The 23,998-nt window shown below is 37.0% G+C and overlaps 3 protein-coding genes and 2 pseudogenes across 4 annotated transcripts; 1 reads left to right on the forward strand and 4 right to left on the reverse strand.

Moving 5' to 3' along the window:
- Positions 1 to 4,574: 4,574 nt before the first annotated feature.
- Positions 4,575 to 6,131, reverse strand: LOC149000504 (chalcone synthase 2-like). Its single transcript, XM_089140212.1, has 2 exons — positions 5,866 to 6,131; positions 4,575 to 5,749 (listed from the first exon to the last, which is right to left on the reverse strand). Exons 1-2 carry the CDS (start codon positions 6,041 to 6,043, stop codon positions 4,743 to 4,745), a joined length of 1,185 nt encoding a protein of 394 aa, XP_088996338.1. The 5' UTR covers positions 6,044 to 6,131; the 3' UTR covers positions 4,575 to 4,742.
- Positions 6,132 to 10,417: 4,286 nt separating this feature from the next.
- On the reverse strand, positions 10,418 to 12,067 carry LOC149000505 (chalcone synthase-like; annotated as a pseudogene). The gene is made up of 2 exons (XR_016170689.1): positions 11,798 to 12,067; positions 10,418 to 11,623 (listed from the first exon to the last, which is right to left on the reverse strand). The product of XR_016170689.1 is annotated as a chalcone synthase-like (transcript).
- Positions 12,068 to 15,152: 3,085 nt separating this feature from the next.
- LOC149000506 (chalcone synthase-like) lies at positions 15,153 to 17,042 on the reverse strand. The gene is made up of 2 exons (XM_089140031.1): positions 16,778 to 17,042; positions 15,153 to 16,615 (listed from the first exon to the last, which is right to left on the reverse strand). Exons 1-2 carry the CDS (start codon positions 16,953 to 16,955, stop codon positions 15,606 to 15,608), a joined length of 1,188 nt encoding a protein of 395 aa, XP_088996157.1. The 5' UTR covers positions 16,956 to 17,042; the 3' UTR covers positions 15,153 to 15,605.
- Positions 17,043 to 20,063: 3,021 nt separating this feature from the next.
- On the reverse strand, positions 20,064 to 21,624 carry LOC149000507 (chalcone synthase-like). The gene is made up of 2 exons (XM_089139597.1): positions 21,421 to 21,624; positions 20,064 to 21,313 (listed from the first exon to the last, which is right to left on the reverse strand). Exons 1-2 carry the CDS (start codon positions 21,596 to 21,598, stop codon positions 20,307 to 20,309), a joined length of 1,185 nt encoding a protein of 394 aa, XP_088995723.1. The 5' UTR covers positions 21,599 to 21,624; the 3' UTR covers positions 20,064 to 20,306.
- Positions 21,625 to 22,598: 974 nt separating this feature from the next.
- LOC149000508 (polyketide synthase 5 pseudogene) lies at positions 22,599 to 23,838 on the forward strand (annotated as a pseudogene).
- Positions 23,839 to 23,998: the final 160 nt, after the last annotated feature.

A 23,998-nucleotide genomic window follows, 5' to 3' on the forward strand; every position in this document is an offset into this window, starting at 1 on the left:
ATAGTGACATGAATAATGAATTGGGTTTCATTTCACATATTAACTTATTTTATTTATAATGGGTTTAACGAGCTGGTTCGGTTTTGGAGTCAATTGGTTCTAGCTAGCGGACCACAGCTGGGGCTACTCAACTCAAACACAGCTTGTTAAGGTTCGGTTCGGGCCGGTTTGGGCTATAACATGCTAATTTGGTCTGGTTTTAACGGTTCGAATTGTAAATTGACACCCCTAGTGCAATCCAATAGAGATACATATCGTCTAGATTGTATCTAATATGGATATGTATCGGTTAGTATCGTATCGTGGGATACTTTGAACCTTGCATTTGGGTTTGTTATGTTATGATTCAAACTTTTTTACCTCATTTTGAAGATGGACTTGTATATATATATTTTGGCGGCGACCTAAATGACCCGATTTGGGGATCTATGATAGAAGCAGCCTACCATAGCTCATCGCTGATCTTGGTTTTCGGTAGGGGTGTGGGGACATTGATTCAAATACTCTATAACACCCAAGTGAGCGGCCATCCAGCAACCATCTCTCAATGAGTACCACGTGTACCCTATCTATTTTTAACCCTTGGATTCTTCATTATTTGGTTTGATTGATGACCAAAGTTGTCATGTTGGATTGAAAATTTCATAATCCAAGGGTTGGAAATAGATAGGGGACACATGTTGCTCATTGAGAGTTGGCTGCTAGATAGTTGTTCACTTGGGTGTTGCAAAGGATTTGAATCCATGAGCACATAGCCCTTGTGGTATGGACAACTTGACTTGATGGATTGATCCGTTTACTTGATTAAAATCTATATCTGTAATTTAACGTTCTCCAATGAGGTTATATTGTGATATTTGGAATTTTGCCTTAGATTTTCGGGTAAGAATTTTGTAAAGTCTTGGCGATTGGTTGAGAGATCTCCATTTTTCTTCTTCTTCTTCTACATAATGGAATGCATGTAGCACATGCACAACATTTGTGTGAACCACGTTAATTCTCAATGTTCTTTCCATTTCATTTCTGTTTCAATTCGTGATTTCATGATGTTTGTTCTAACAGGGTATTTATAATGAATTAACCGAGGGCATACCTTCGCCACTTGCATGGGTTGTAGGGTTCACTACAAGTTCTAATAACCTTTTGATGGGTGAGATCGCTTTGGCATTGATGAATTTGAGAACTTTGTCATTTCTACATTAATTAGGCTCAAATTTACTTGGAGCGGAGATCCCCTTAGAGAAGTTATTCTTAGTTATATGAGAATATCATAGGAGGTTTATTTCTGCAGAGATTGGCAATTTGGAGTTACACCCTTAAGGAGGCAACCATGGTCTATAAACTGCCCACAGAAGCAATTCAGTCAGGTTACAGCCCAGCTAAGCTGTATCCATCAGCTTCTCTCCTTGGAGGGAAACTACCATGCCCAATGAGTTAGGATTTAGTCATGAGTAGTATTCTAATCTAAGAGCATTCATTGGATTTATATTAGTCCCTGGATTTGAATATTTCATGTGACAAAGTCCCATAACTCATTTGGCACTTATTCGGAAACCTCCTCCTCGGGAGAGGACTCAAACCCTTGGCTAGCGCTGCATATGCCTTGCATGCCGCTTGAGGCTCTCTACGTACTCCTGTCCACCTGGGTCATTCATGGGTACACACATTGCATGCTAGTTTGCACAAGGTCCAGGCTAGCCCTCAAGGTACAAGCCACCACAACCTATTATATGAGAGTTATTTATCATGGATTCCATCTAAGTGGCTCAGTCATCCATACAAGAATAGCTCTTGGATGAGAACTAATGTTGTGATAACGATAATAATTTTTTGCTATGCAAATTATAAAGGGATAATATATGATAGAATCAATTCGTGGAGCACTTATTTCTGCATAGATACACAAGGATACAATTCTCGTTTTTCTAGAAAATATCATTTTTCTTCGAACTTTGAGAATACAAAATAAACACTAAAAATAGGCTGCAAAAATAAGAAAAAGATTAGAGGGAAAACAAATCAAAGATTTAACCCCAAATAAAGGGAAGGCATATTCCAAGAGGAAAAATGTGATGAAGAAGATTCCTTGGAGACTTAGTCCATGGAATTAAGGAGGCACCAATCAATGTCATAATCTTGAAGGAGATATTCCCAAATTTTAGGGATTTAGGACTTTAGCATATGAGTTTTCTTATCATTTATAGGCTGTTGGATTAATATTTAATGAGCTGAAGTTGTAGGGATGCTGCGTAGCACAATTGACTCTATGGTAACCCTAAAAATTGAGTTCCAATCATTAATACCAATTTTGCTAAATGCTTCCTCCAAGCATTTTCCAATATTCTCAGTAGTAGTTTTGGCCAATCCTTGCTTAAACTGATTTTAAGACTTGCCTGACACGAGTGTCCAGCCACACCATTTCTTCTGAATTTGGGAAAATGTGGGTACTTGTAGAGATAAGTTGGAATAATGGACGTTCAATGGAGATGTCAGGATCAGCACCAACTACCAAAGCTGCTGCGCCATCTCCACATAGTCCCATCCCTACCATCCCTAGTGGGGCATGCAAGTCTTCTGCATCAGGCCCCATGAATCCACTAATAGAGTTGATTTATGAGCAAATAACAAGTACATGTACAAGCACCTTTGTTATTCTTTGCAAGGTCTTTGGAAGCATGCAGTAGTATAGAACCACCACCATAGCATCCAAGATGATACATCATCACACGTTGAACAGTTGAGGAAAGGCCAAGGAGTTTGATGAGCTGGAAGTCGACTCCTCCTGATGCATCAACACCAGAAATGGTAGTGAATACTATGAGAGTGATCATTGATTTGGGTTGTCCCCATTCATTGATAGCCTTTGTTGCGGCTTCCATGCGGCCACTTTAGGTGCCGCAGTCACCATAGTATCTTGGCGCATGTCAAGTGATGGAACTGTTAAATCATAGATTGGAGAAATCTCTGTAGTAATTTCATCACTGATATACATGTGGCGTTTTATAATTGTCGAACATTTTGAGAAGATTGAAAATATGACAGCATTTGCAAGCATTGAAAGAAAATATGTTGAACGAAACCATAGTACTTACAAATACGTTTGAACTTCTCCTTCAACTCAACCTTGTGCTCACTGTTGCTGGTTCTGAAGTAGAAGTCAGGGAAATCAGTCTGGTAAATGTTAGATGGATTTGCAGCTCCATTAATAGCCAACACGGTTGCTGGACCATTGGCATAGTGAGCTTCATAGATGTATCCAACTGAACCCATTGCTTTCCTGTAAGTTGATCACAAGAAGATCACTCTTTAAAACCAGAGAGAAGAATGAAAGATGAAAACACAAACACAACAGCAAGCGATAAAGAAGTAGAAGAACCAATGCATGGGTATTTATAACGAAGGGATTGCTGAATGGTTTGATACTAAGAACTATTCCTCTTGGAAGTGTAGGTGCCACGATGTGGACCTACTGGTCCCAGTGGTTAACCTCCCTTATGGTTGTTACTTCTTACCTTTTTTAATCCATCAAAAAACAAAAAAATGCAGCTCCATCTGATTATGGGATCAAATTATAAAATTGGATACCTTTGTTAATGAACCTTATTATGTCAACGAGCCATATTTTAATTCTTGAACAAGAAGAATGTGAGGCTGTCCGAGGAGACTAATCCAGTAAATGCGAAAAATGATTTAAAAAAAAAAAATATCCTAACGGTTTGCACCTCAAACGTTCCTATTATAATACAAACCAATATAAAAATGATAAATATTTCCACTAAATTTCCATCTAAAATCTTTTATTTGAACAAAAAAAAAAAAAACTAGAATCTTAATTTTGAGTGACTGCGTGCTTAGTTGTAATTTACATTTTGATGCAATCCAGGACAACGTGATGACATTTCTCTTCTCTTTCTTTTTTAAAACCGAAGAGAATACATTTCTTTTTTCTATGATATTCTAATTCAAACTTGACAGATTTTTCTAAAGCCGAATATGGGTTGTTTTCTTACAAGTTGGTGTAGAAACCTTAGAAGTCATGGTTGCGTAGTCAGTCGGAGTTGCAAACAAACTTATTGTCTTGGTGGTCAATCCAGTGATGCAATGGTTCCTGACATTGGGCTAAGTTTGAATTGGCTGTATATGTGGAATATACTGAGATCTCCATTGTGTTAAATTCTTACAGAATAGTAATGACTTCTCATAAAAATTAAGATTTTCTTTGGCGGTTTTTCTGTGCATTTCATCTTCTGCTAGGGTAAGGTTGAATATCTATTGTTGTCTAGAGATATCTTTGATAGAAATAATTTGAAAATTCAACTGTTGCTTCATCTTTATTGAGCTATTGTTGCTTTGCTGTTTTTGTTTGAATTTCATGTCTACATAATCTTTTGTAAGAAAATGAGACAAAGAGTATTATCCACATTGGAAGAAATTGTTCTATCAAATGGCCAAAAATTTGATATTTCATTATTTTGAAGAGCGTGACTAATAAAAACATTTCATTATATTTTCTCAACTACTGTATGTAAAAATGCGTCATTTTACGGGCACTTCTTTTTATATTACCATAGGTCTTGAAGGTGAATAACTTAATTTTCTTTTATTGTACATGCTTTTACATGGTAAATCTTGTAAGTTAATCTCATATGATGCTGAGTATAATAAAGATACTAACACTGAGATGGTAAAACAAATATAAACTGATGAGACTTCTTCTCACTTGAAAGCTACTTAATGTTTGCTCAATGAGCTGAAGTTGTAGGGACACTATGCAATACCACTGATTCAATGGTAAGACCTGGGCCAAATCCTAATAGCACACCCCATTCAAACCCATCACCAGTAGTAGCTTTTCCTTCCTCCATAGACTTCTTTCTCATCTCATCCATGATGAACAATACAGTAGGACTAGACATGTTACCGAATTCGCTTAGTACTTTCCTTGATGCCTTTAGCTTGTCTTCTTTCAGTCCAAGTGTCTTTTGGACCAAATCCAATATTGCAGGCCCACCAGGGTGACTTACCCAAAAAATAGAGTTCCAATCAGTAATGCCTACTTTGCTGAATGCTTCCTCCAAGCATTTCCCAATATTTGCAGCAATAGTTCTGGCCACATCCTTAGTTAAACTGATTGAAAGACCTGTTTGACGCAAGTGCCCCGCAACCATTTCTTCTGAATCTGGGAGAATTCGAGTCCCTGCTGAAATGAGTTGGAATAATGGACGTTCAATTGAGGTGTCAGGGTCAGCACCAACTACCAAAGCTGCTGCACCATCTGCAAATATTGCCATTCCTAGTAAGGCATGCAAGTCAGCCTCATCAGGACCTTTGAATCCACTGATGGAGTTCAACTCTGAGCAAACAACGAGTACACGGGCGCCTTTGTTATTCTCAGCAAGATCTTTGGCAACTCGAAGTACAGAGCCACCACCATAGCAGCCAAGATGATACATCATCACACGTCGAACAGTTGGGGACAGACCAAGGAGTTTGATGAGCTGGAAGTCAACTCCTGGTGCATCAACACCAGAAATAGTAGTGAATACTATGTGAGTGATCTTTGATTTGGGTTGTCCCCACTCATTGATAGCCTTGGTTGCAGCTTCCATCGCCAACTTAGGTACCTCTTCCACCATAATATCCTGGCGTGTGTCGAGAGATGGAGCTGTTGGGTCATAAAGTGCAGGATTCGCTGCAATCATTTCATCGGAGAGGAAGGTATGACGTTTTATGATCGTGGAACTTTTACCTATTGCAAGAACACCAAAGCTTATTAGTTTTTGAAAATTCAAAATCATTCTATATGAGATGATAAGATTTGCAATCACTGAAAGAAACTATGTTGCAGAAATTATGGTTACTTACAAATACGTTTGAACTTCTCCTTCAACTCAGGCTTGTCCTCACTCTTGGTAGTTCTGAAGTAGAAGTCAGGGAAATCAGTCTGGTACATGATGTTGGATGGATTTGCAGTGCCAATGGCCAGAACAGTTGCTGGACCATCAGCATGGTGAGCTTCGTAGATGTTTTCCATGGATCCCATTGGTTTTCTTTTCTTCTTTCTCTCTAAGGTGATCGGAAGAGGAGTTCTGTGAAGGCAGGAGACAAGAAATGAAGATGAAAATAGAACTACAAGCGATGACGAAGTAGCAGGGCTAATACATGTCTATTTATACTGAATGGATGGTTGCATGGATTGGGAAAAACAAGAAATCGTTAATATCAATGGAATCACTTGATTAATTTATCATTTCAACTTGTGGGAAAGCAAGGAACGGAAGAAACAGGAGCTCACGGAAGAATAATTCAACAAAGGTGACTCACGTAATCTTATAAGGCTATGTGAATCTCCATTTCAATCAAATTTCTTATTTATTTATTTTTTCTGATCTCCAAATTTGACGGGGTCTCCAAAGTCGAAGGCCATCATCCTTGTGGTGTCTTGCTGTTGGTGGGGTGACTGAAGTCAGTCATAGTGGGAGAGAGTCAACAAGGGATGGCATTGCTTTGTACATGGAAAACACGCAGTCATACTGAATTTTTTTTATTTCTACAAAAAGAAAGACTGAATTTTTTTATTTTTGCCAAGAAAATACTGAATTTAAAATAAAAATAAAAATCTTGTGAATTGTGATATGACATCAAACTGAGGAAGTCAATGAGTAATCTAAATCTCGATACAAATAGAATATTTTGGATAATCTTGGGGAGAATTTAAAAATGGGTAAGTATTGGATTTATAAATAGTTTTATAATTCGGATCAAGTTTTTTTCTTTGATAAAAGAAATTGATATTAAGGGAGAGAAATCACATAAATATTATAGTCTAGAATATCTAAAAGTAAAAATCATTTAATACAAGGTCGAAGAATAAGAGAAATGAAAAATTCCTGTTGAAGGGCAAAATGTTTGGCTATAGAATCTACTGAAAAGTTTCATTCTTGATGGATATGGTGAAACTGAATTTGTGATATAGATAGGTATCATCGTTGAATATCATCAATAATATGATAGATCTTCCATGGTGATTGAGATCCGCTGTTAAGGATGTTGATTAGAAATAGATTGTCACTTTCAATTAGAAGCTGTGATATCTGCATATTAGCTCCCCACTGTATGGCTTTACAAATTGCTAAGGCTTCTGCCATGATGGCATCCTGATCTTCACAACCCTTCCTGAAAGCAAATTGAAAGAACATGAATAGGCACAAAACCGTCAATAATTCAATTGGTTTAAATTTTCCCCTTTTTTTTTTTTTTCTTTCACTAAATAGTCATTTGTATTAAGAATAACAAAATAAAAAGAAACATTTACATTAGGAAAAGTTACATTTGCAGAGCATTGATCCCTCTGCCTTCTTCCTCACACCCCTAGATATTCTAAAAGAACATATCATAATAAAAAATTTAAAAGTAAAAAAACCCATCCTTATCAAAGAGCCTATTATCTAAGTTTGATTGTTCATTCTACTGTTTTCTTTCTCCATAAAGACTCAATCAATTTTTGTAATTTCTTCAAAATCCATCTCCTTTTGCCTACTTTTTGAGATTACATTTTCTTCATCTGCACCCGCAGACACTAAGCAAGACTATTTCTTCCCCCCTACCCACCAAGTTATTGCTCTATTTTTTCTCCCATTGGTTAATCCCATAATTTGGACTAGAACGTCTTGGCCTCGCTGCAACGTTCGACCCAACCGTTGGATCAACCCCTAAATCTTGGTAGACTCCAAGTTCTCCCCATAAACCGAACTTGAGATTCCCCCTCTTGCACAAATTCCTATGTGTGGGCCCATCTTTTGGCAATATGTCTATTGCTTTATCATTATTTTAAATTTCCATAATTTAAATATTCTGCATTTTCAAAATTTAAATATTTGGAGTTCGCTTCATCATCCATTTCTTCCCGTGAATTATTAGAGTCCATGACACCTAAATTCATCTCCTCTCTTGGATTAGGTGATAAGGGAATCAAAGTTTCTACAAGGGACAAACTTTGACTCCCCTTATCTTGAGGAGTGTGAGTCCTTGAGTAGGCAACAACTCACTCTGCATTTTTTTACAATATTTAAATTTAAAAAAATTTGACTCACCTAAATCTGCTTCGTGCCCAAACCCTTCTTCATAGGACCTAGACGAATCAGATGGCCTTTATGCTCCAAAGATTTTTGAAATAATTGGAGTTTCTACCAATTCTTCTAGAAAAATCTCGAGACCTCCTGGACTTGTCGTGCGTTAACTTCTCCAGTGCTAGCAACCTCTCCTTCACCACAAGATTTTTAGGTTTTTTCTTCTTCTTTCTTTCTTTGAACGAACATAACACTGCTAGATGTGCGTCTGCAAGATCCACACATATTTTATGCATCTTCATACTCAATAGATTGAGTAAGACTGAAAACTTTTCCGATGTCAGGTACTTTTCATTTGACTTGAATTTCAAACACACACTCCACCTCCTTTTCCACCTCAACCAGAATAAGAGCATAACTACCAAAAATACCTTGCTTCCATTTGTATATATGACCAGAACAAAACATCTCAGCCATGCCTTCTCTTAAGCCATATTCCTACCCTTATCCTTCCATCATTTAATCCATTCCTCCAACGTAGCCTTCCCACGCCACCCTATATCAAACTATGTCAAAACCCAGCCAGCGGAAACAGGGGGGGCCTCCTCCGCACATTACATTGAATCGTTATGAGACTAATGTCAACTAGATCCGCCTCGAACCCCTTCTTACCCTCCCTAGGGCTTAGTCTCCTATATCTAAAAAATCCGATTCTTACTAAATATAAGCTTCCTACGCATCAAGTGCTTGTTCTTCACTATATATATATATATATATATATATCTAACTTCATGAATCAAATGCTTGACAAATGACTTGTAAAAAGGAGAGATTCATATTTCTCCTTGAAGTGACTCCACAACTTAAGACCCATCTAATAATGTCAATTAAGATTGTAGTATTTCATCCTAGTAAATTATATATTTTGATCTTTATATGGTATTTTAACTTATCTCGTGAAATAATCCAATAAGAACTAAATGGTATGGTCAAATTTAAATTGGACATAATAACCGTATAAGGAAACCGTATTGTAACAAGGTCCAAATCGGCTGACCAGAATCACTTTGGGACTTGATCCAGATCTAGATTTCAATTCCATTATTTAGAACAAATTTTTTTTTTGGACCAAACATAGAAAAAGAAATTCATTCAAAGAAACAAGTATGGAGAAATCCTCCTAGTAGGAAGAGTACAAAGGATCAAGGCCTCATGGTGTTTGCATCCACCAAACTTTAGAAATACCCAAATAATGAGCACCTCTAGCTAACAAATCGGCAGAAACATTGTCTACTCTCAAAATATGGACTACTACACAAGTGTCAAACCCCAGCAAAAAGTTCTTAATGAACTGAACCAAATTTGAACAATTCCAATCCAAAGCACTAGGTGCACCATGTAAATTGGAGACCACGGCCTGATAATCAGAAAAAACCTTGATATTCTTTATCCTTATAGTAAAAGCAAGTTGAACGATGTCATACATCTCTTCCAGTTCTGACTGCGGTGCTGATAGAGCCCAACCTGCTTTCATACGAACAGCTATAAAAGACCCAGAGGATGTCTTGATATTTATATCGATCAAATTAGATCCAATTTAGATCAAGTATGCGGACTCATAACCAATTTAGTTTGTTTGGTTTTGACCCAAAAAAAATAGAAAAGAAAAAGTAATAGTTTGTTTACTGATTATTTTCTAATTTGGAATTAGGGCTGTGTTTTGTATATATTTTGGAATGCATTGTTGATAATGCATTCAAACAAATCATAACAAATGTAACCTTCCACTTGGGATCTTAGGATCATTAAAAGTTTTCATTTTATATTGAGATTATTGTTTGGTAAGATTTCTTAGAATAGGTGATCAAACATGCCACTGTCATATTTGAAATGTTCATAGTTTATAATTCATTCTTAGACGATTTAAATAATAATTAATAAGATTTATAACTACCCAGATTTAATTTTTGGAGATGAATTATTAATGTTTGAATTTGTTAGATCTCTGACTTTCTCTTATATTCATTTATTAAGTCTCCTTTGGTGAACATTCTTATTTTTAAAATACAAAAATATATTCTTAATTAACAATGAGAACATTGTTTAGAAATCAGAGTAGAAAGATGTCAATATGTGATGAATTATCATATTGGTTTTGAACCAATGCTATATCTTTGTGTCATCTTTGCTTAAGTTTTGTTTCTTTGTGTTTTTTGATGTCTTTGGAGTAAATGGTTTTTACCATTTTCCAGTATTGTTCCAGCATAGTGCAATCATTATAGCATGATGGTGCCAGGAGGCCCTGGTTCACATATTCCGTTCTTACAACAAGATTGAGAGAATAAAAGAACCTAAATCTTTTCTTAAGAAAATTTAACATAATATTTTATTGAATAAACAAAATTGAAAGAAAATTACAACAATTTATGAATCCAACAAAAGAAGCCTTTAACCTTCAAGTGTGGATCGAACAACTACTAATAAACAGAGGACGAGCATTTGATATACAGCTCTTAAATAGCATAGAGATGAGATTTCTTTTCTTCTCAATGAGCTGAAGTTGTAGGGATACTGCGCAACACAATTGTCTCTATAGTAAGACCTGGTCCAAACCCTAACAAAACGCCCCACTCAAAACCATCACCAGTTGTAGTTTTACCTTCCTTTTGAGACTTCTTTCTCATCTCATCCATGATAAATAGTACTGTGGGACTTGACATGTTGCCATATTCACTCAGCACTTTTCTTGATACACTTCAATTTATCTTCTTTCAAGCCGAGTGTTTTTTGGACCAAGTCCAAAATTGCAGGCCCACCAGGGTGACTTGCCCAAAAAATAGAGTTCCAGTCAGTAATGCCCAGTTTGCTAAATGCTTCTTCCAAGCATTTTCCAATATTTGCAGCAATAGTTCTGGCAACATCCTTAGTTAAACTGATTGCAAGACCTGTTTGACGCAAGTGCCCAGCGACCATTTCTTCTGAGTCTGGGAGAATTCGGGTCCCTGCTGAGAAGAGTTGGAACAATGGACGTTCAATAGAGGTGTCAGGGTCGGCACCAACAACCAAAGCTGCTGCACCATCTGCAAATATTGCCATCCCTAATAGGGCATGTAGGTCTGCTGCATCGGGTCCTTTGAAGCCACTGACAGAGTTTAGCTCAGAGCAAACAACGAGCACACGAGCACCTTTATTATTCTCCGCAAGGTCTTTGGCAACACGGAGCACAGAACCTCCACCGTAACATCCAAGATGATACATCATCACACGTCGAACAGTTGGGGAAAGACCAAGGAGTTTAATAAGTTGGAAGTCGACGCCAGGTGCATCAACACCGGAAATGGTAGTGAATACAATGTGAGTGATCTTTGATTTGGGTTGTCCCCACTCATTGATAGCTTTGGTTGCAGCTTCCATGGCCAACTTAGGTACCTCAGCCACCATAATATCTTGACGTGTGTCAAGTGATGCAGCTGTTGGATCATAAAGTGAAGGATTCTCAGCAATCATTTCTTCGGTGAGGAAGGTGTGACGTTTTATAATGGTTGAACTTTTACCTGTTTCAACAACATCAAAATAGTCATTAGAAAGTTGAAGATCATTTAATACATGCATCTTTTCATATGAAATGATAAGTTTCGCAAAAAAATGTTGTTGCAATAATAGGATGAAAAAAATTTACAGCAAGATTATCCTATATATATATTTTCACAGGAAATGATAGTACTTACAAATACGGTTTAACTTCTCCTTCAACGCAAGCTTGTCCTCACTCTTGGTGCTTCTGAAGTAGAAGTCAGGGAAATCAGTCTGGTACATGACGTTGGATGGATTTGCAGTGCCAATGGCAAGCACGGTTGCTGGACCTTCAGCATGCTGAGCTTGATAGATGTCTCCAACTGAACCCATTGCTTTTATATTTTTCTTCTTCTTTCTCTGCAAGGCGATTAATGGAAGAGCTCTACTGTGAAATACCAGAGAGAAGAATGAAGATGAAAGTATAACTAGCAAATGCATGAGTATTTATAATGACAGGAAGGTTGGATGGAATGGAAAATACAGCCATTTCGTTAATAATAATGCAATTCCGTTTGATTAAGTTAACATTATGCATGTGTCATAGCAAGGAAGAGAATAGTATAGTTGAATAACATAGTCAAACAAAGGCCTTATCTTAATCATTCGCAAGAAGAATGTGAGCCACTGAAGGACTAATTCAATACCGACGTACAAGAAAGTTTCTAAGATGGACTTGGTAAGAAATCAATTTCAAAATGCTAATCTCTACTTAACTTCCAATCAAAACCTTATTTATATCTAAATTTGACGGGGCTTCCAAAGCCCATACCAGTGTCTTATATTTTTGTAGGTCGGTCGGTGACTCTAAAGTCAAATAGAAAATATAGTCAAGAAAGGCAGGGCTTTTTATTTTTATTTTTATTAAAGCTGTTACGTGTATGCTTACGTCTATAACCTGGAGAAATTGTTCTTATATGAGGACTTCCAAGATGGTTCATTTCCGTAGAGATTGGCAAGCTGGGTTAATTGTTAATCATCAGACAAGAAGACAACTTAATCGAAACAAATAAGGTAGTAGATGTAATTCCTGAACGAATATTGAACTGAAACAGAAGGTTTTAGAGGGAGGTAGAACCGTAGAAGTCATAGTAATTCCTTTCCCACGCTTTCTTTTTTCCTTCTATGATTCAAAGTTTTTGTTCTAGGAGAAGGCAGGGTTGATTAGTTGAATTTATTGAATTTGAAGGACGTAGATTCATAATGGGAACATTAATTATTTCAGTTCTGTGAAATTCTGGGAAAATTCAGGTTATTTGGTTTGATCCAAAGACGTGAACCAATGCAGTGTGAAAGAGAACCAGGGAACTAGAGATGATTTGGTTAGGAAAATAGAGGTGATTTGGTTTCTAAAAAAATACAAAGGGAGGTGGCCTGGTGGGTAAACCTATGTCTTTTTGGGTTAGGCAGGTGCGGAAGTTTGAGGAAGAGAGTAATAATAAATAAGTGTTAGTATATGGGAATGATAGATATTCTTATATATTTTGAGTACAAGTAACAACCACAAGCAAACATGACTGCCTTAACGGTAGGCATTTATGACTACCAGCTAAAGCAATTCAGTCAGGTTGCAGCCCAGCTAAACTGTAGTTTGTCAGCCTGAGGCATTTGACCCTGTTTGGTCAAAGGGACTCTTGTTAACACCGCATCCGCAGGTTATAGGATTCAATCACATGTAATATTTTTGTTGTAATGTGGTTTAAAATCACGTGTATTAGGTTCGTTTTGGAAAATACATTAATTGGTTCAGGGTCATAGTTATCATTTACATGCTTTACGTGTGTTGTTATTGGTCATTGTACAGGTTTATTGGTTCAGGGTTTTATCATATTGCATTAGAGCTGCTGTTTGGATTGAATGGGCTCTCTTTTTCTCCTCTCTCTCCCTTCATGAGTGCTTCAACTCTTTGTTGCTGTTTCTGATATTTGATTTCAAGCTTCTATCTTACTTAGTTAATGTGTTTGAACATATGCCACATGAGATCAAATGAAAGAAAATGTATAAAAACAACGTATCATGTTTTTTAATGGCGATGAAGAATTTTCATATATGGAAGCTTCAACAATTCACAACCTAGCCAGACGTTGGTTGCAGTTCTCTACACCCTCGGTACAATCCCAATTTCTCAATAAGTAGTATCAATCTAAGAGAGAGATAGAACTCTCAAAGGATGTGTTCCACCGAACTCTTGAGGGGAAAACAATCACATTCAACATGTATGTTATGCCATCCAAATATGTATTACTTCTCCTCTGCAGGATTCAAATCAATGATGGGTCCGCTCTACCATAGATTTCTTAAAAATGGGTATGGATGCCAATCCTAATATGTTGGTGCAACTCCATCTTCCAAATCATCCATCCCAAAGAAAAAAAAAGTGCACTTCCAAATAAGTACAAGAAGACAAAATAATAAATGCTTTTTAAGATAGAGGTTTGTATTGAGTATATAATGGTAAGATTCTACACCCCGGACCTAGGGTCAAGTCCAAACCAAGTAAAATTTTTGTGTTATTGTGTGTGTTCTCCAACGAAGGTTCTCCACTATACTTGAGCATGGCACTTGATCGAGGGTATTGTGGGACTTCCCTCTAAATGTGTCCCGAAACTCATTAGATTTACCTAGGCGTTTGATATCAGAAAATTCATGTGGGTAGATTCTCCAACTCATTTAGCCCCTCCAGAAGAGGATCCAAACTCCCAGGTTGCATGCTTAGCGTGACTCTATTCCTGTCCACCTAGGCTCACTCATGGTAAACACATCAATAGGCTATTCTAAGAGTAGTAAACATGAGCAACTATTAATTCTAAAACCCCCTTTATTTCCCACCATTTTCTAGCATCAATGGTCCTGTTAATGGGCCCATCTTACCCAAACTTAATGAAAATAATACATTGAGATAGAGTAGAGTGAAATTTACCTTTCCCACTGTTTTCCTAGCAATCCAGAAGCCTCTAAGCTCCCAATCTGGCAAGCCAACTGCCAAGCCTTGCTCTCCTCTCCTCTCTTTCTTAAGCTCAATTCTGGTCTACACAAAATGATGAAAATGCAGTTTTCTTCGTATTAGGGTTATATAAAGACAAGGTGTCTCTTCCCATTTTTCACCATGCATGCATTAGTTGCCATCGACCGGGATGATAAGGCAGTAAGATAGTGTGTATCAACCCCCTTATCAACTGGCTGGTTTTACTATTGGCAATTGCCTCCTATGGGTTCCAGTATTGCTCACCTTTCTTGGCTTGGTAGTTTCATGGTTCAATTCTCTTATTTTCCCAAGCCCTAGGGCCATGGGCCTTTCATTGGGGCTTGTTAGGGTTCCTTATTAATGTTACTAATCTCTTTTGTATTCTCCTATATTGTGAAGTCCTTATAGAGTCAGATGACCCAGGATGGGTTTTCACTTGGGGGCCCACACCTTAGCAACCGTAGTTGTTTCAAGCCCTGAGTATTCAATATCCTTTGAGTTAGCCAAGTGGGGGATATCACAACTCTATGGCTCCAAAATCTATGTGATGAGGATGCCATTGCTTGTAATGCCTTTGTTAGACAATAAATGTTTTTTCTACGGAAAAAAAGTGCATTTAACTCACTTATTTTAGTACAAATACATGAAATACAATTTCCACCCCCAAAGAATAAATCACGTATTCAATAAACTTTGAGAATGCAAAATAAACAATACAGATAGGCTTAAAAAAGAAAAAAATTAAAGGGAAAATACATCAAAGATTTAACCCCATATAAAGATAGGCATATTACAAGAATAATGTTATGAAGAGTCCTAAGAGACTCTACCCATGGAATAGAGAAGTTGGAGACACCAATCAATGCAGTAATCTTGAAGGAGATAGGTTCCCAAATTTTAGGGATTTTGGATTTTGGCATCTATATGACTAGAAGGTAGAATTCAATAAAAAGACTGACTCTGTGAGACTTCTCATTTGTAAGTTGTTGGATCAATACTCAATGAGCTGAAGTTGTAGGGATGCTGCGCAACACAACTGACTCTATGGTAAGGCCTGGTCCAAACCCTAAGAGTACACCCCATTCAAATCCATCCCCACTTGTAGCTTTTCCTTCCTCCTTTGACTTCCTTCTCATTTCATCCATGATGAACAATACCGTAGGGCTAGACATGTTACCATACTCACTCAATACTTTCCTTGATGCCTTCAATTTATCTTCTTTCAAGCCAAGTGTCTTTTCCACTAAGTCCAGAATTGCAGGTCCACCTGGGTGACTAACCCAAAAAATTGAGTTCCAATCAGTAATGCCATTAACCTTACTAAATGCTTCCTCCAAGCATTTCCCAATATTAGCAGCAATAGTTCTAGCCACATCCTTGGTTAAGCTGATTGCAAGACCTGTTTGACGCAAGTGTCCAGCCACCATTTCTTCTGAATCTGGGAGGATTCGGGTACCTGCAGAGATAAGTTGGAACAACGGACGTTCAATGGACATGTCAGGATCAGCACCAACAACCAAAGCTGCTGCGCCATCAGCAAATATTGCCATCCCGAGTAAGGCATGCAAGTCTGCTGCGTCAGGCCCCTTGAATCCACTGATAGAGTTGAGCTCTGAGCAAACAACAAGTACCCGAGCACCTTTGTTATTCTCTGCAAGGTCTTTGGCAACACGAAGTACAGAGCCACCACCATAGCATCCAAGATGGTACATCATCACACGTCGAACAGTTGGGGACAGGCCAAGGAGTTTAATGAGTTGGAAGTCGACTCCTGGTGCATCAACACCAGAAATGGTCGTGAATACTATGTGAGTGATCTTTGATTTGGGTTGTCCCCACTCATTGATGGCTTTGGTTGCTGCTTCCATGGCTAACTTAGGTACTTCAGTCACCATAATATCTTGGCGTGTGTCAAGTGATGGAGCAGTTGGATCATAGAGTGAAGGATTCTCAGCAATCATTTCGTCACTGAGGTAGGTGTGGCGTTTTATAATCGTTGAACTTTTGCCTGTTTTAGCGCAACATAAGAAACATTATCATTTTGAGAAGATTGAAAATCAAGTTTATAACCTTCCAAAAAAAAAAAAAAAAAAATCCAATTTATAAGAAAGAAGTGATAGAATTTGCAATCATCGAAAGAAAATATGTTGAAGGAAACTATAGTACTTACAAATACGTTTGAACTTCTCCTTCAACTCAACCTGGTCCTCACTCTTGGTGGTTCTGAAGTAGAAGTCGGGGAAATCAGTCTGGTACATGATGTTGGATGGATTTGCAGTGCCAATGGCAAGCACAGTTGCTGGACCTTCGGCATGCTGAGCTTGATAGATGTCTCCAACTGATCCCATTGCTTTGCTTTGAGTTGATCACAAGAAGATTACTGTTTAAAACCTGAACGCAGAACGAAGAACGAAGAGGAAAACACAAACACAACAGCAAGCGATGATGAAGTGGAAGAACCGATGCATGGGTATTTATAACTCAAGGAGGGTTGAATGGTTTGACCCAGAACCATTTCGTTAACAATAATGCAGCTCCATCTGATTATTTTATTACTCACCATGTGTCCTATTCCAAGGTCAAGCAGCCAATTTTTAATCTTTGCACAAGAAGAATGTGAGGCAGTTCGTGAAGACCAACTCAATAAAGGCGAAGAGTGGTTGTTTTTAGTGAGGGTTCACACCTCAAACGTCCCTATTATATTACAAACCAATTTAAAAATCATAATTTCCACTAAATTTCTAACTGCAATCTTAATTTTTGAGTAATTGTATTCACACTTCGATACAATCAAGGACGAACCATACAACAACAAAGGATGGCATTTTTTTCTTCCATGATTTTCTGTTTCCAAATTTAACGGATTTTCCAAAGTTCATGAATTTTTTTATAAGTTATTAGTGAGGTAACCCTAGAAGTCATCGTTGTGTAGTCAGTCAAAGTAAGAAGAGAAAGGTGAGTCAACAATGTATGGCAAGATCTTTATTGTAGCTATAAACAAGCTTATTATTGTCTTGGAGGAAAATCCGGTTCTGCGATGGTTCCTGACACTGGGCTAAGTTTGGATTGGCTGTATATGTGAAATGTATAGGATTTCTTCTGTTTTAATAACTTCTCATAAAAATTAAGATTTTTGGAAGGTGTTTCTGTGTATTTCATTTTGTTCTTGGATAATGTTGAATATTTACTGTTGTCTTTTGTGGAATTAATTCAGAAAATTCCGCTGTTGTTTCATTTTTATCTTGCTTTGTTTGGTTTGTAAGTTAACCTTCCCATTGATGGCGATGCTGAAAGTAGAAATAGTCGACTTTCCTCTTTTTGTTTCAGTTTCATGTCTATCATCATGTGTAGTTTTTTTGTTTTTATTTTTCGGTAATAAAAATAAATCTTTACGTGGAAAAAATGTAATAGGTCATATCCTAAATTGAAATGTAATAGGTCATATCCTAAAAATAAATCTTTATGTGGAAAAAATGTAATAGGTCTTCCCCTTCAACAAAATCATTCTTTTATCTCTCGTTTGGTAACCAATGCTTCATGTTAAAAAAATAGATAAATATTGTATACAAGTTTGAGGAAAAAAATAAAAAAACATTTTTTTTTGGTTGCCTAAAATAAAACATTTAAGAAACTATTTGTAGTCATATTTGCCTTGGCCTCTTCGTCCATCTTTGACAAAGCCATGAATAGGAAAGAAATCAAACACCAAGAAACACTAAAAAATAGCCAAGGAGAATTTTTGCACATTCAAACTTTATTATGTTTAAAAGAATTTAAAAGACACCGATATGGACTGATATGGACGGATATTGGGAAGTTTCTGTATTTTCTTTTACTTACACTCTATTTACTCTTAATTTTCTGTTGGAAAAATTTCTATCTTTTTCTTGTGCTTCCACTCTATTTATTCTTACCTCCCTTCTCAAAAATTTCACATCTGATTTCCTGAAAAAAGGTGAACTCTTGCAAAAGGTGAATCTTGCCTCTTCTTCTCCCCTGATATTTTTAAATGGTCTAATTACCCTATATTTTGTCCCTTTAGCCTATTAAAATAAATTCTTTCTTTTTTGATCAATTTTTTCTCCATTTTTTTCTTTCTCGTTTAGAAGAATCCATTATATGTGTTTCCTCTCTTTCATAGAAGTTTTTTTTATTTTTTATTTATTTATATTTACATTTTTCATTTGATGCACTCATATAAAAGAGAGATTTAAAAAAAAAAAAAATTCTAATCATGTTTAGTGGATATTGGTAAACGAAGAAGAAAAAGTAAATACATCTAATCACATTTAATGGCTTCCTATAAAAGACATAGAAAAAATATAAAATTTTTTTATAATAGAAGATGAAAGAAAAAAATACAAAACATTAAAAAAATGCATCCAAAACTCTAGATATGTATTCCTACAAAGAGGGGTGAAAGGAAGAAAAAAAACAAAAAAAAAACAGTTAAAAAAATAAAAATCAACATAATCGATTAAATGGATAAAAACAAGGGAAAAAAAAAATTCATGCTTTTAGGGGTTGATGAATCCCTCTTTCCTTCGCTCTCTAATTAGGCTTCAAGCATAGAGAAAGTTCCCTCTCAATGTCTCAAAAAGCTAAATGGAATAGACCAGTAGACCCTGTGGAGAAACTCGAACCAGAATAAATAAAACCTGTTGACGACGAAGATGCCTTCGACGAGGAAGAAAACATCCCTGAGACTGATCTTTGGAACCCTTGTGACACAAACTTCCTGTTTTGATTCGGGTCTAAAATGTTTTCTTATTCGGGTGTAAAAGGTAACCAAGAAAATGGGTCTGTTTGGGTAAAATGACTCCCAAACAATTTTAACCGTACGATTAAAATTTTACATGTGGCACTCCAAGAGAGTGCACCGTTGTGCACTGAAGACGATTTGCACAACAGATGATTTTTTTTTCCTAAAAACAAAGGCTAGTTTGCCATTTTAAAATATCAGGCAAGAATGAGAGATATTTTTCTTGGGGGAATCAAGAGAGAAACTGTTGAAAGGGAAGGAAAGACTAAATAGAGAATAACAAGTACAAAGTAGACATACAAATTCTCCCTTTTCTATTAGTTACATATTTTATTCTAAAAATGATTTTAAGAAAGGAAAGTAATAGGGTTTCAAAACGAAGTTGAAAATGAACTCATCCAGTCAATATTAAAAAAATGTTATTACATGCATATTTTGTGAGTATATATGCGAAATTACATTACTATTTACATTGGAAGAATTTGTTCTATCAAAAGGACAAAAACTTGAATGTTGAAAAGCTTAATATCTCATTATTTTTAAGAAAGTGAATAAAAAAACCTCATTATATTTTCCAAACTACTCCATGTAAAAATGCCTCATTTTACCAGCACCTCACTTTGCATTACAAAAAGACACCAACTATTGCAGTGATCTTGAAGAAAGCAGCTTCCCAAATTCTGGTGATTGTATCTGATTTAGGTATCCATCTTGTTAGATTTTGATTTTGTACCTATATTTTCTCTTGAATTGAGTATATATGTTTAAGATGATAAAATAAACTTACTTTTATTTTGTTGTACATGCTTTTACATGGTAAAATTTATTAATCTCATATAGTGCTAAATAAACAAAATAGTACATTGAAATGGTAAACAATTGAAACAAATAGAAACTAGTGGGACTTCTTGTCATCTGTAAGCAACTTAATGTTTGCTCACTGAGCTGAAGTTGTAGGGACACTACGCAATACAATTGACTCAATCGTAAGACCTGGGCCAAACCCTAATAGCACACCCCATTCAAATCCATCACCGGTGGTAGCTTTCCCTTCCTCCATAGACTTTTTTCTCATCTCATCCATGATGAACAATACAGTAGGACTAGACATGTTACCAAATTCACTTAGTACTTTCCTTGATGCCTTTAGCTTGTCTTCTTTTAGTCCAAGTGTCTTTTGGACTAGGTCCAATATTGCAGGTCCACCAGGGTGACTTACCCAAAAAATAGAGTTCCAATCAGTAATGCCTACTTTGCTGAATGCTTCCTCCAAACATTTTCCAATGTTTGCAGCAATAGTTCTGGCCACATCCTTAGTTAAACTGATTGAAAGACCTGTTTGACGCAAGTGCCCAGCTACCATTTCTTCTGAGTCTGGGAGAATTCGAGTGCCTGCTGAGATAAGTTGGAACAACGGACGTTCAATGGAGATGTCAAGATCAGCACCAACAACCAAAGCTGCTGCGCCATCCGCAAATATTGCCATCCCGAGTAAGGCATGCAAGTCTGCTGCATCAGGCCCCTTGAATCCACTGATAGAGTTCAGCTCTGAGCAAACAACAAGTACACGAGCACCTTTGTTATTCTCAGCAAGATCTTTGGCAACTCGGAGTACAGAACCACCACCATAGCATCCAAGATGATACATCATCACACGTCGAACAGTTGGGGACAGGCCAAGGAGTTTAATGAGTTGGAAGTCGACTCCTGGTGCATCAACACCAGAAATGGTCGTGAATACAATGTGAGTGATCTTTGATTTGGGTTGTCCCCACTCATTGATAGCCTTGGTTGCAGCTTCCATGGCTAACTTAGGTACCTCAGCCACCATAATATCCTGGCGTGTGTCAAGTGATGGAGCTGTTGGGTTGTAGAGTGAAGGGTTTGCTTCGATCATTTCATCAGTAAGGAAGGTGTGACGTTTTATAATTGTGGAGCTTTTACCTGTAGCAAGAACACCAAAAAGGTTAAAATTCAAAATCATTCTATATGAGATGATAGAATTTGCAATCACTGAAAGAAAGTATGTTGCCGAAATGATAGTTACTTACAAATACGGTTGAACTTCTCCTTCAACTCAAGCTTGTCCTCACTCTTGGTGGTTCTAAAGTAAAAGTCAGGGAAATCAGTCTGGTACATGATGTTGGATGGATTTGCAGTGCCAATAGCCAACACAGTTGCTGGACCTTCGGCATGCTGACATTCATAGACGTTTCCATTAGATCCCATTGCTTTTTGTTTTGCCTTGCTTTGGCAGTGAAGTAATTGCTAGAAGGAAGAGTATTGTGATGAAAGATCAGAAAGAATGATTGAAGTGGTGAAGTCTCTAAGCTGATACATTGGTATTTATAAAGACAGAATGGTTGAATTGATTGGCAGATGCAAAGATTTCATATTTCTTTACTTAAACACTTAACAGGTGCAGTGTATAGGAACCACCAGAAACAATATTAATTGCTGTAAAACCGAGTCAGATATGTGAGGCGATCCTTGACGACTAATTCAAATGAGGTGATATATGATTGCTGTATAATATGGATTTAATGAATACCAACAAATGATTTCTCAGTGACGGTCAACAATGGTTAGTGATCGAGGATTTCTTTTTTCTCAAGTCATAGTAAACTCCGCGGTGCCATATTTTATTGACTCAGGTCTCCTTGCATGATCTATTGAATGACTTCACAGTAATGAACTTCAGGTCTTCACAAGAAGACCTCCGAGGGAGCTGGGCTTTGGAGAAGTCGTCAAATTTATTTAGAGATACAAATGCTTAAGTAACGTCTTTTATCTTAGTGTCTTGGAGATTAACATTTCAGCATTGATTAATACTAACAGGTAGGGTTATATGAATCAATTATTTTGGTGCTTCATGCTCCACACATGTTAAATAATAAAATAATTAATCAGGCAGAGTTACGTTATTTTTAAAGAAATGGTTGTCACAACTATCATGTTAGTCCAACCAGTGCACAACCACCTTTATTTATAATAAATTCAATATAGCGTTTACAATAAAATTACCCATATGGTAATACAAAAGATAGTGACAATTATGTAATCTCCTTAACACTGTCGATCCATCTGCTCATCCTTTCATTATAAAGACCCATGCATTGTCTCTTCTACTTCATCACCGCTTGCTTTTATGCTTTCCTCTTCTTTCTCCTTTCGAGTCTTTCACAGTTCTCCTCTTGTGATCACTTCATAGCAAAGAAGACAACAAGCAATGGGTTCGGTTGGAGATGTAGAAGACAAGACCCAATCCAAGGATCCGGGTAATTGAATGAATCACCCAAATTAACAAATATAAACCAATGATCTAGTGCAAATAAGTTGAAGACAATCGCAAAGCAAATAACAACACACCACCACAAGAATGAAAGAAAAATGCAAACAACACACACGAATTTTACGTGGTTCACTAATTTGAAATGTTCGAGATTAGCTATATCTACGGAGAGGGAATTTCACCATTTTAATCTTTAAATTAGTACAAGATTTGAGAATAATACATTAATGTTACCTCAACCGGTCACACCACCTCTCAAACCTCTTTGAAGAAACCCTTCCACCTTCAAACTCTTGAAGAAAACCCTTTAATCCAAGTTCAAGCTTCAATAGAGTTGCAATGGAGAAGAATACAAGAGAGAAGAAATCCTTTTGTTGCAAACCATAAGAAGAAGAAGACCCCAAAAGTTCAATATTCCCGTTTTTGTTCAAAACCCACTTTAGAGCTCACTAGAAACTCTATTTTTTTCACCCATTTACCTCTCCCAAGACCCTCTTAATGATACCAAATAACTAACCCATGTTTAACACTAATTGGGACTCACCAAGTTCAAATTTGAATTCAAAAGATAAAGTGATTTTCATCACAAACCCAATAAGAGACATCTATCAAGCTCAACATGCTGAGGGTCCAGCAACGGTGCTGGCCATTGGCACTGCAAATCCGTCCAACACTATGTACTAGACTGATTTCCTTGACTTCTACTTTAGAACCACCAAGAGTAAGGACTAGCTTGAGTTGAAGGAGAAGTTCAAACGTATTTGTAAGTACTATGGCTTCCCACAACATATTTTGATCTTTCGGTGATTACAAATTCTATCATTTCGTACGTATAAATTTGATTTTTATTCTTCTCAAAATGATAACCTTTCATTATGTTGCTGAAACAGGTAAAAGTTTGACGATTATAAAACGCCACACATTCCTCGTTGATGAAATGATAGCAAAGAATCCTTCACTCTATGATCCAACAGCTCCATCACTTGACACACACCAAGATATTATGGTGCCTGGCGTACAAAAGTTAGCCATGAAAGCAGCAACCAAAGCCATCAATGAGTGGGGACAACCCAAATTGAAGATCACACACATAGTATTCACTACCATTTCTGATGTTGATGAACCAAGAGTTGACTTTCAGCTCATTCAACTCCTTGGCCTTTCCCCAACTGTTTGACGTGTGATGATGTATCATCTTGGATGCAATGGTGGTTGCTCTGTGCTTCGAGTTGCAAAAGACCTAGCATAGAATAACAAAGGTGCTCTTGAGTACTCATGGTTTGCTCAGAGCTGAACTCCATCAGTGGCTTTAAAAGGACCCGATGAGACAGACTTGC

Source organism: Hakea prostrata, chromosome 11, assembly GCF_041222555.1.
Source record: "Hakea prostrata isolate BN-2017 chromosome 11, UWA_Hpros_2, whole genome shotgun sequence".
NCBI lineage: Eukaryota > Viridiplantae > Streptophyta > Magnoliopsida > Proteales > Proteaceae > Hakea > Hakea prostrata.

What these genes read in the sequence shown, in the direction of transcription:
- LOC149000504 (XM_089140212.1), bottom strand. Translation starts at nt 6,043, where the DNA reads ATGGGATCCATGGAAAACATCTACGAAGCTCACCATGCTGATGGTCCA. An exon ending in GGAGAAGTTCAAACGTATTT is followed by an intron (nt 5,750 to 5,865) that starts GTAAGTAACCAT and finishes TTCTTGCAATAG; the next exon opens with GTAAAAGTTCCACGATCATA.
- LOC149000506 (XM_089140031.1), bottom strand. Translation starts at nt 16,955, where the DNA reads ATGGGATCAGTTGGAGACATCTATCAAGCTCAGCATGCCGAAGGTCCA. An exon ending in GGAGAAGTTCAAACGTATTT is followed by an intron (nt 16,616 to 16,777) that starts GTAAGTACTATA and finishes GCGCTAAAACAG; the next exon opens with GCAAAAGTTCAACGATTATA.
- LOC149000507 (XM_089139597.1), bottom strand. Translation starts at nt 21,598, where the DNA reads ATGGGATCTAATGGAAACGTCTATGAATGTCAGCATGCCGAAGGTCCA. An exon ending in GGAGAAGTTCAACCGTATTT is followed by an intron (nt 21,314 to 21,420) that starts GTAAGTAACTAT and finishes TTCTTGCTACAG; the next exon opens with GTAAAAGCTCCACAATTATA.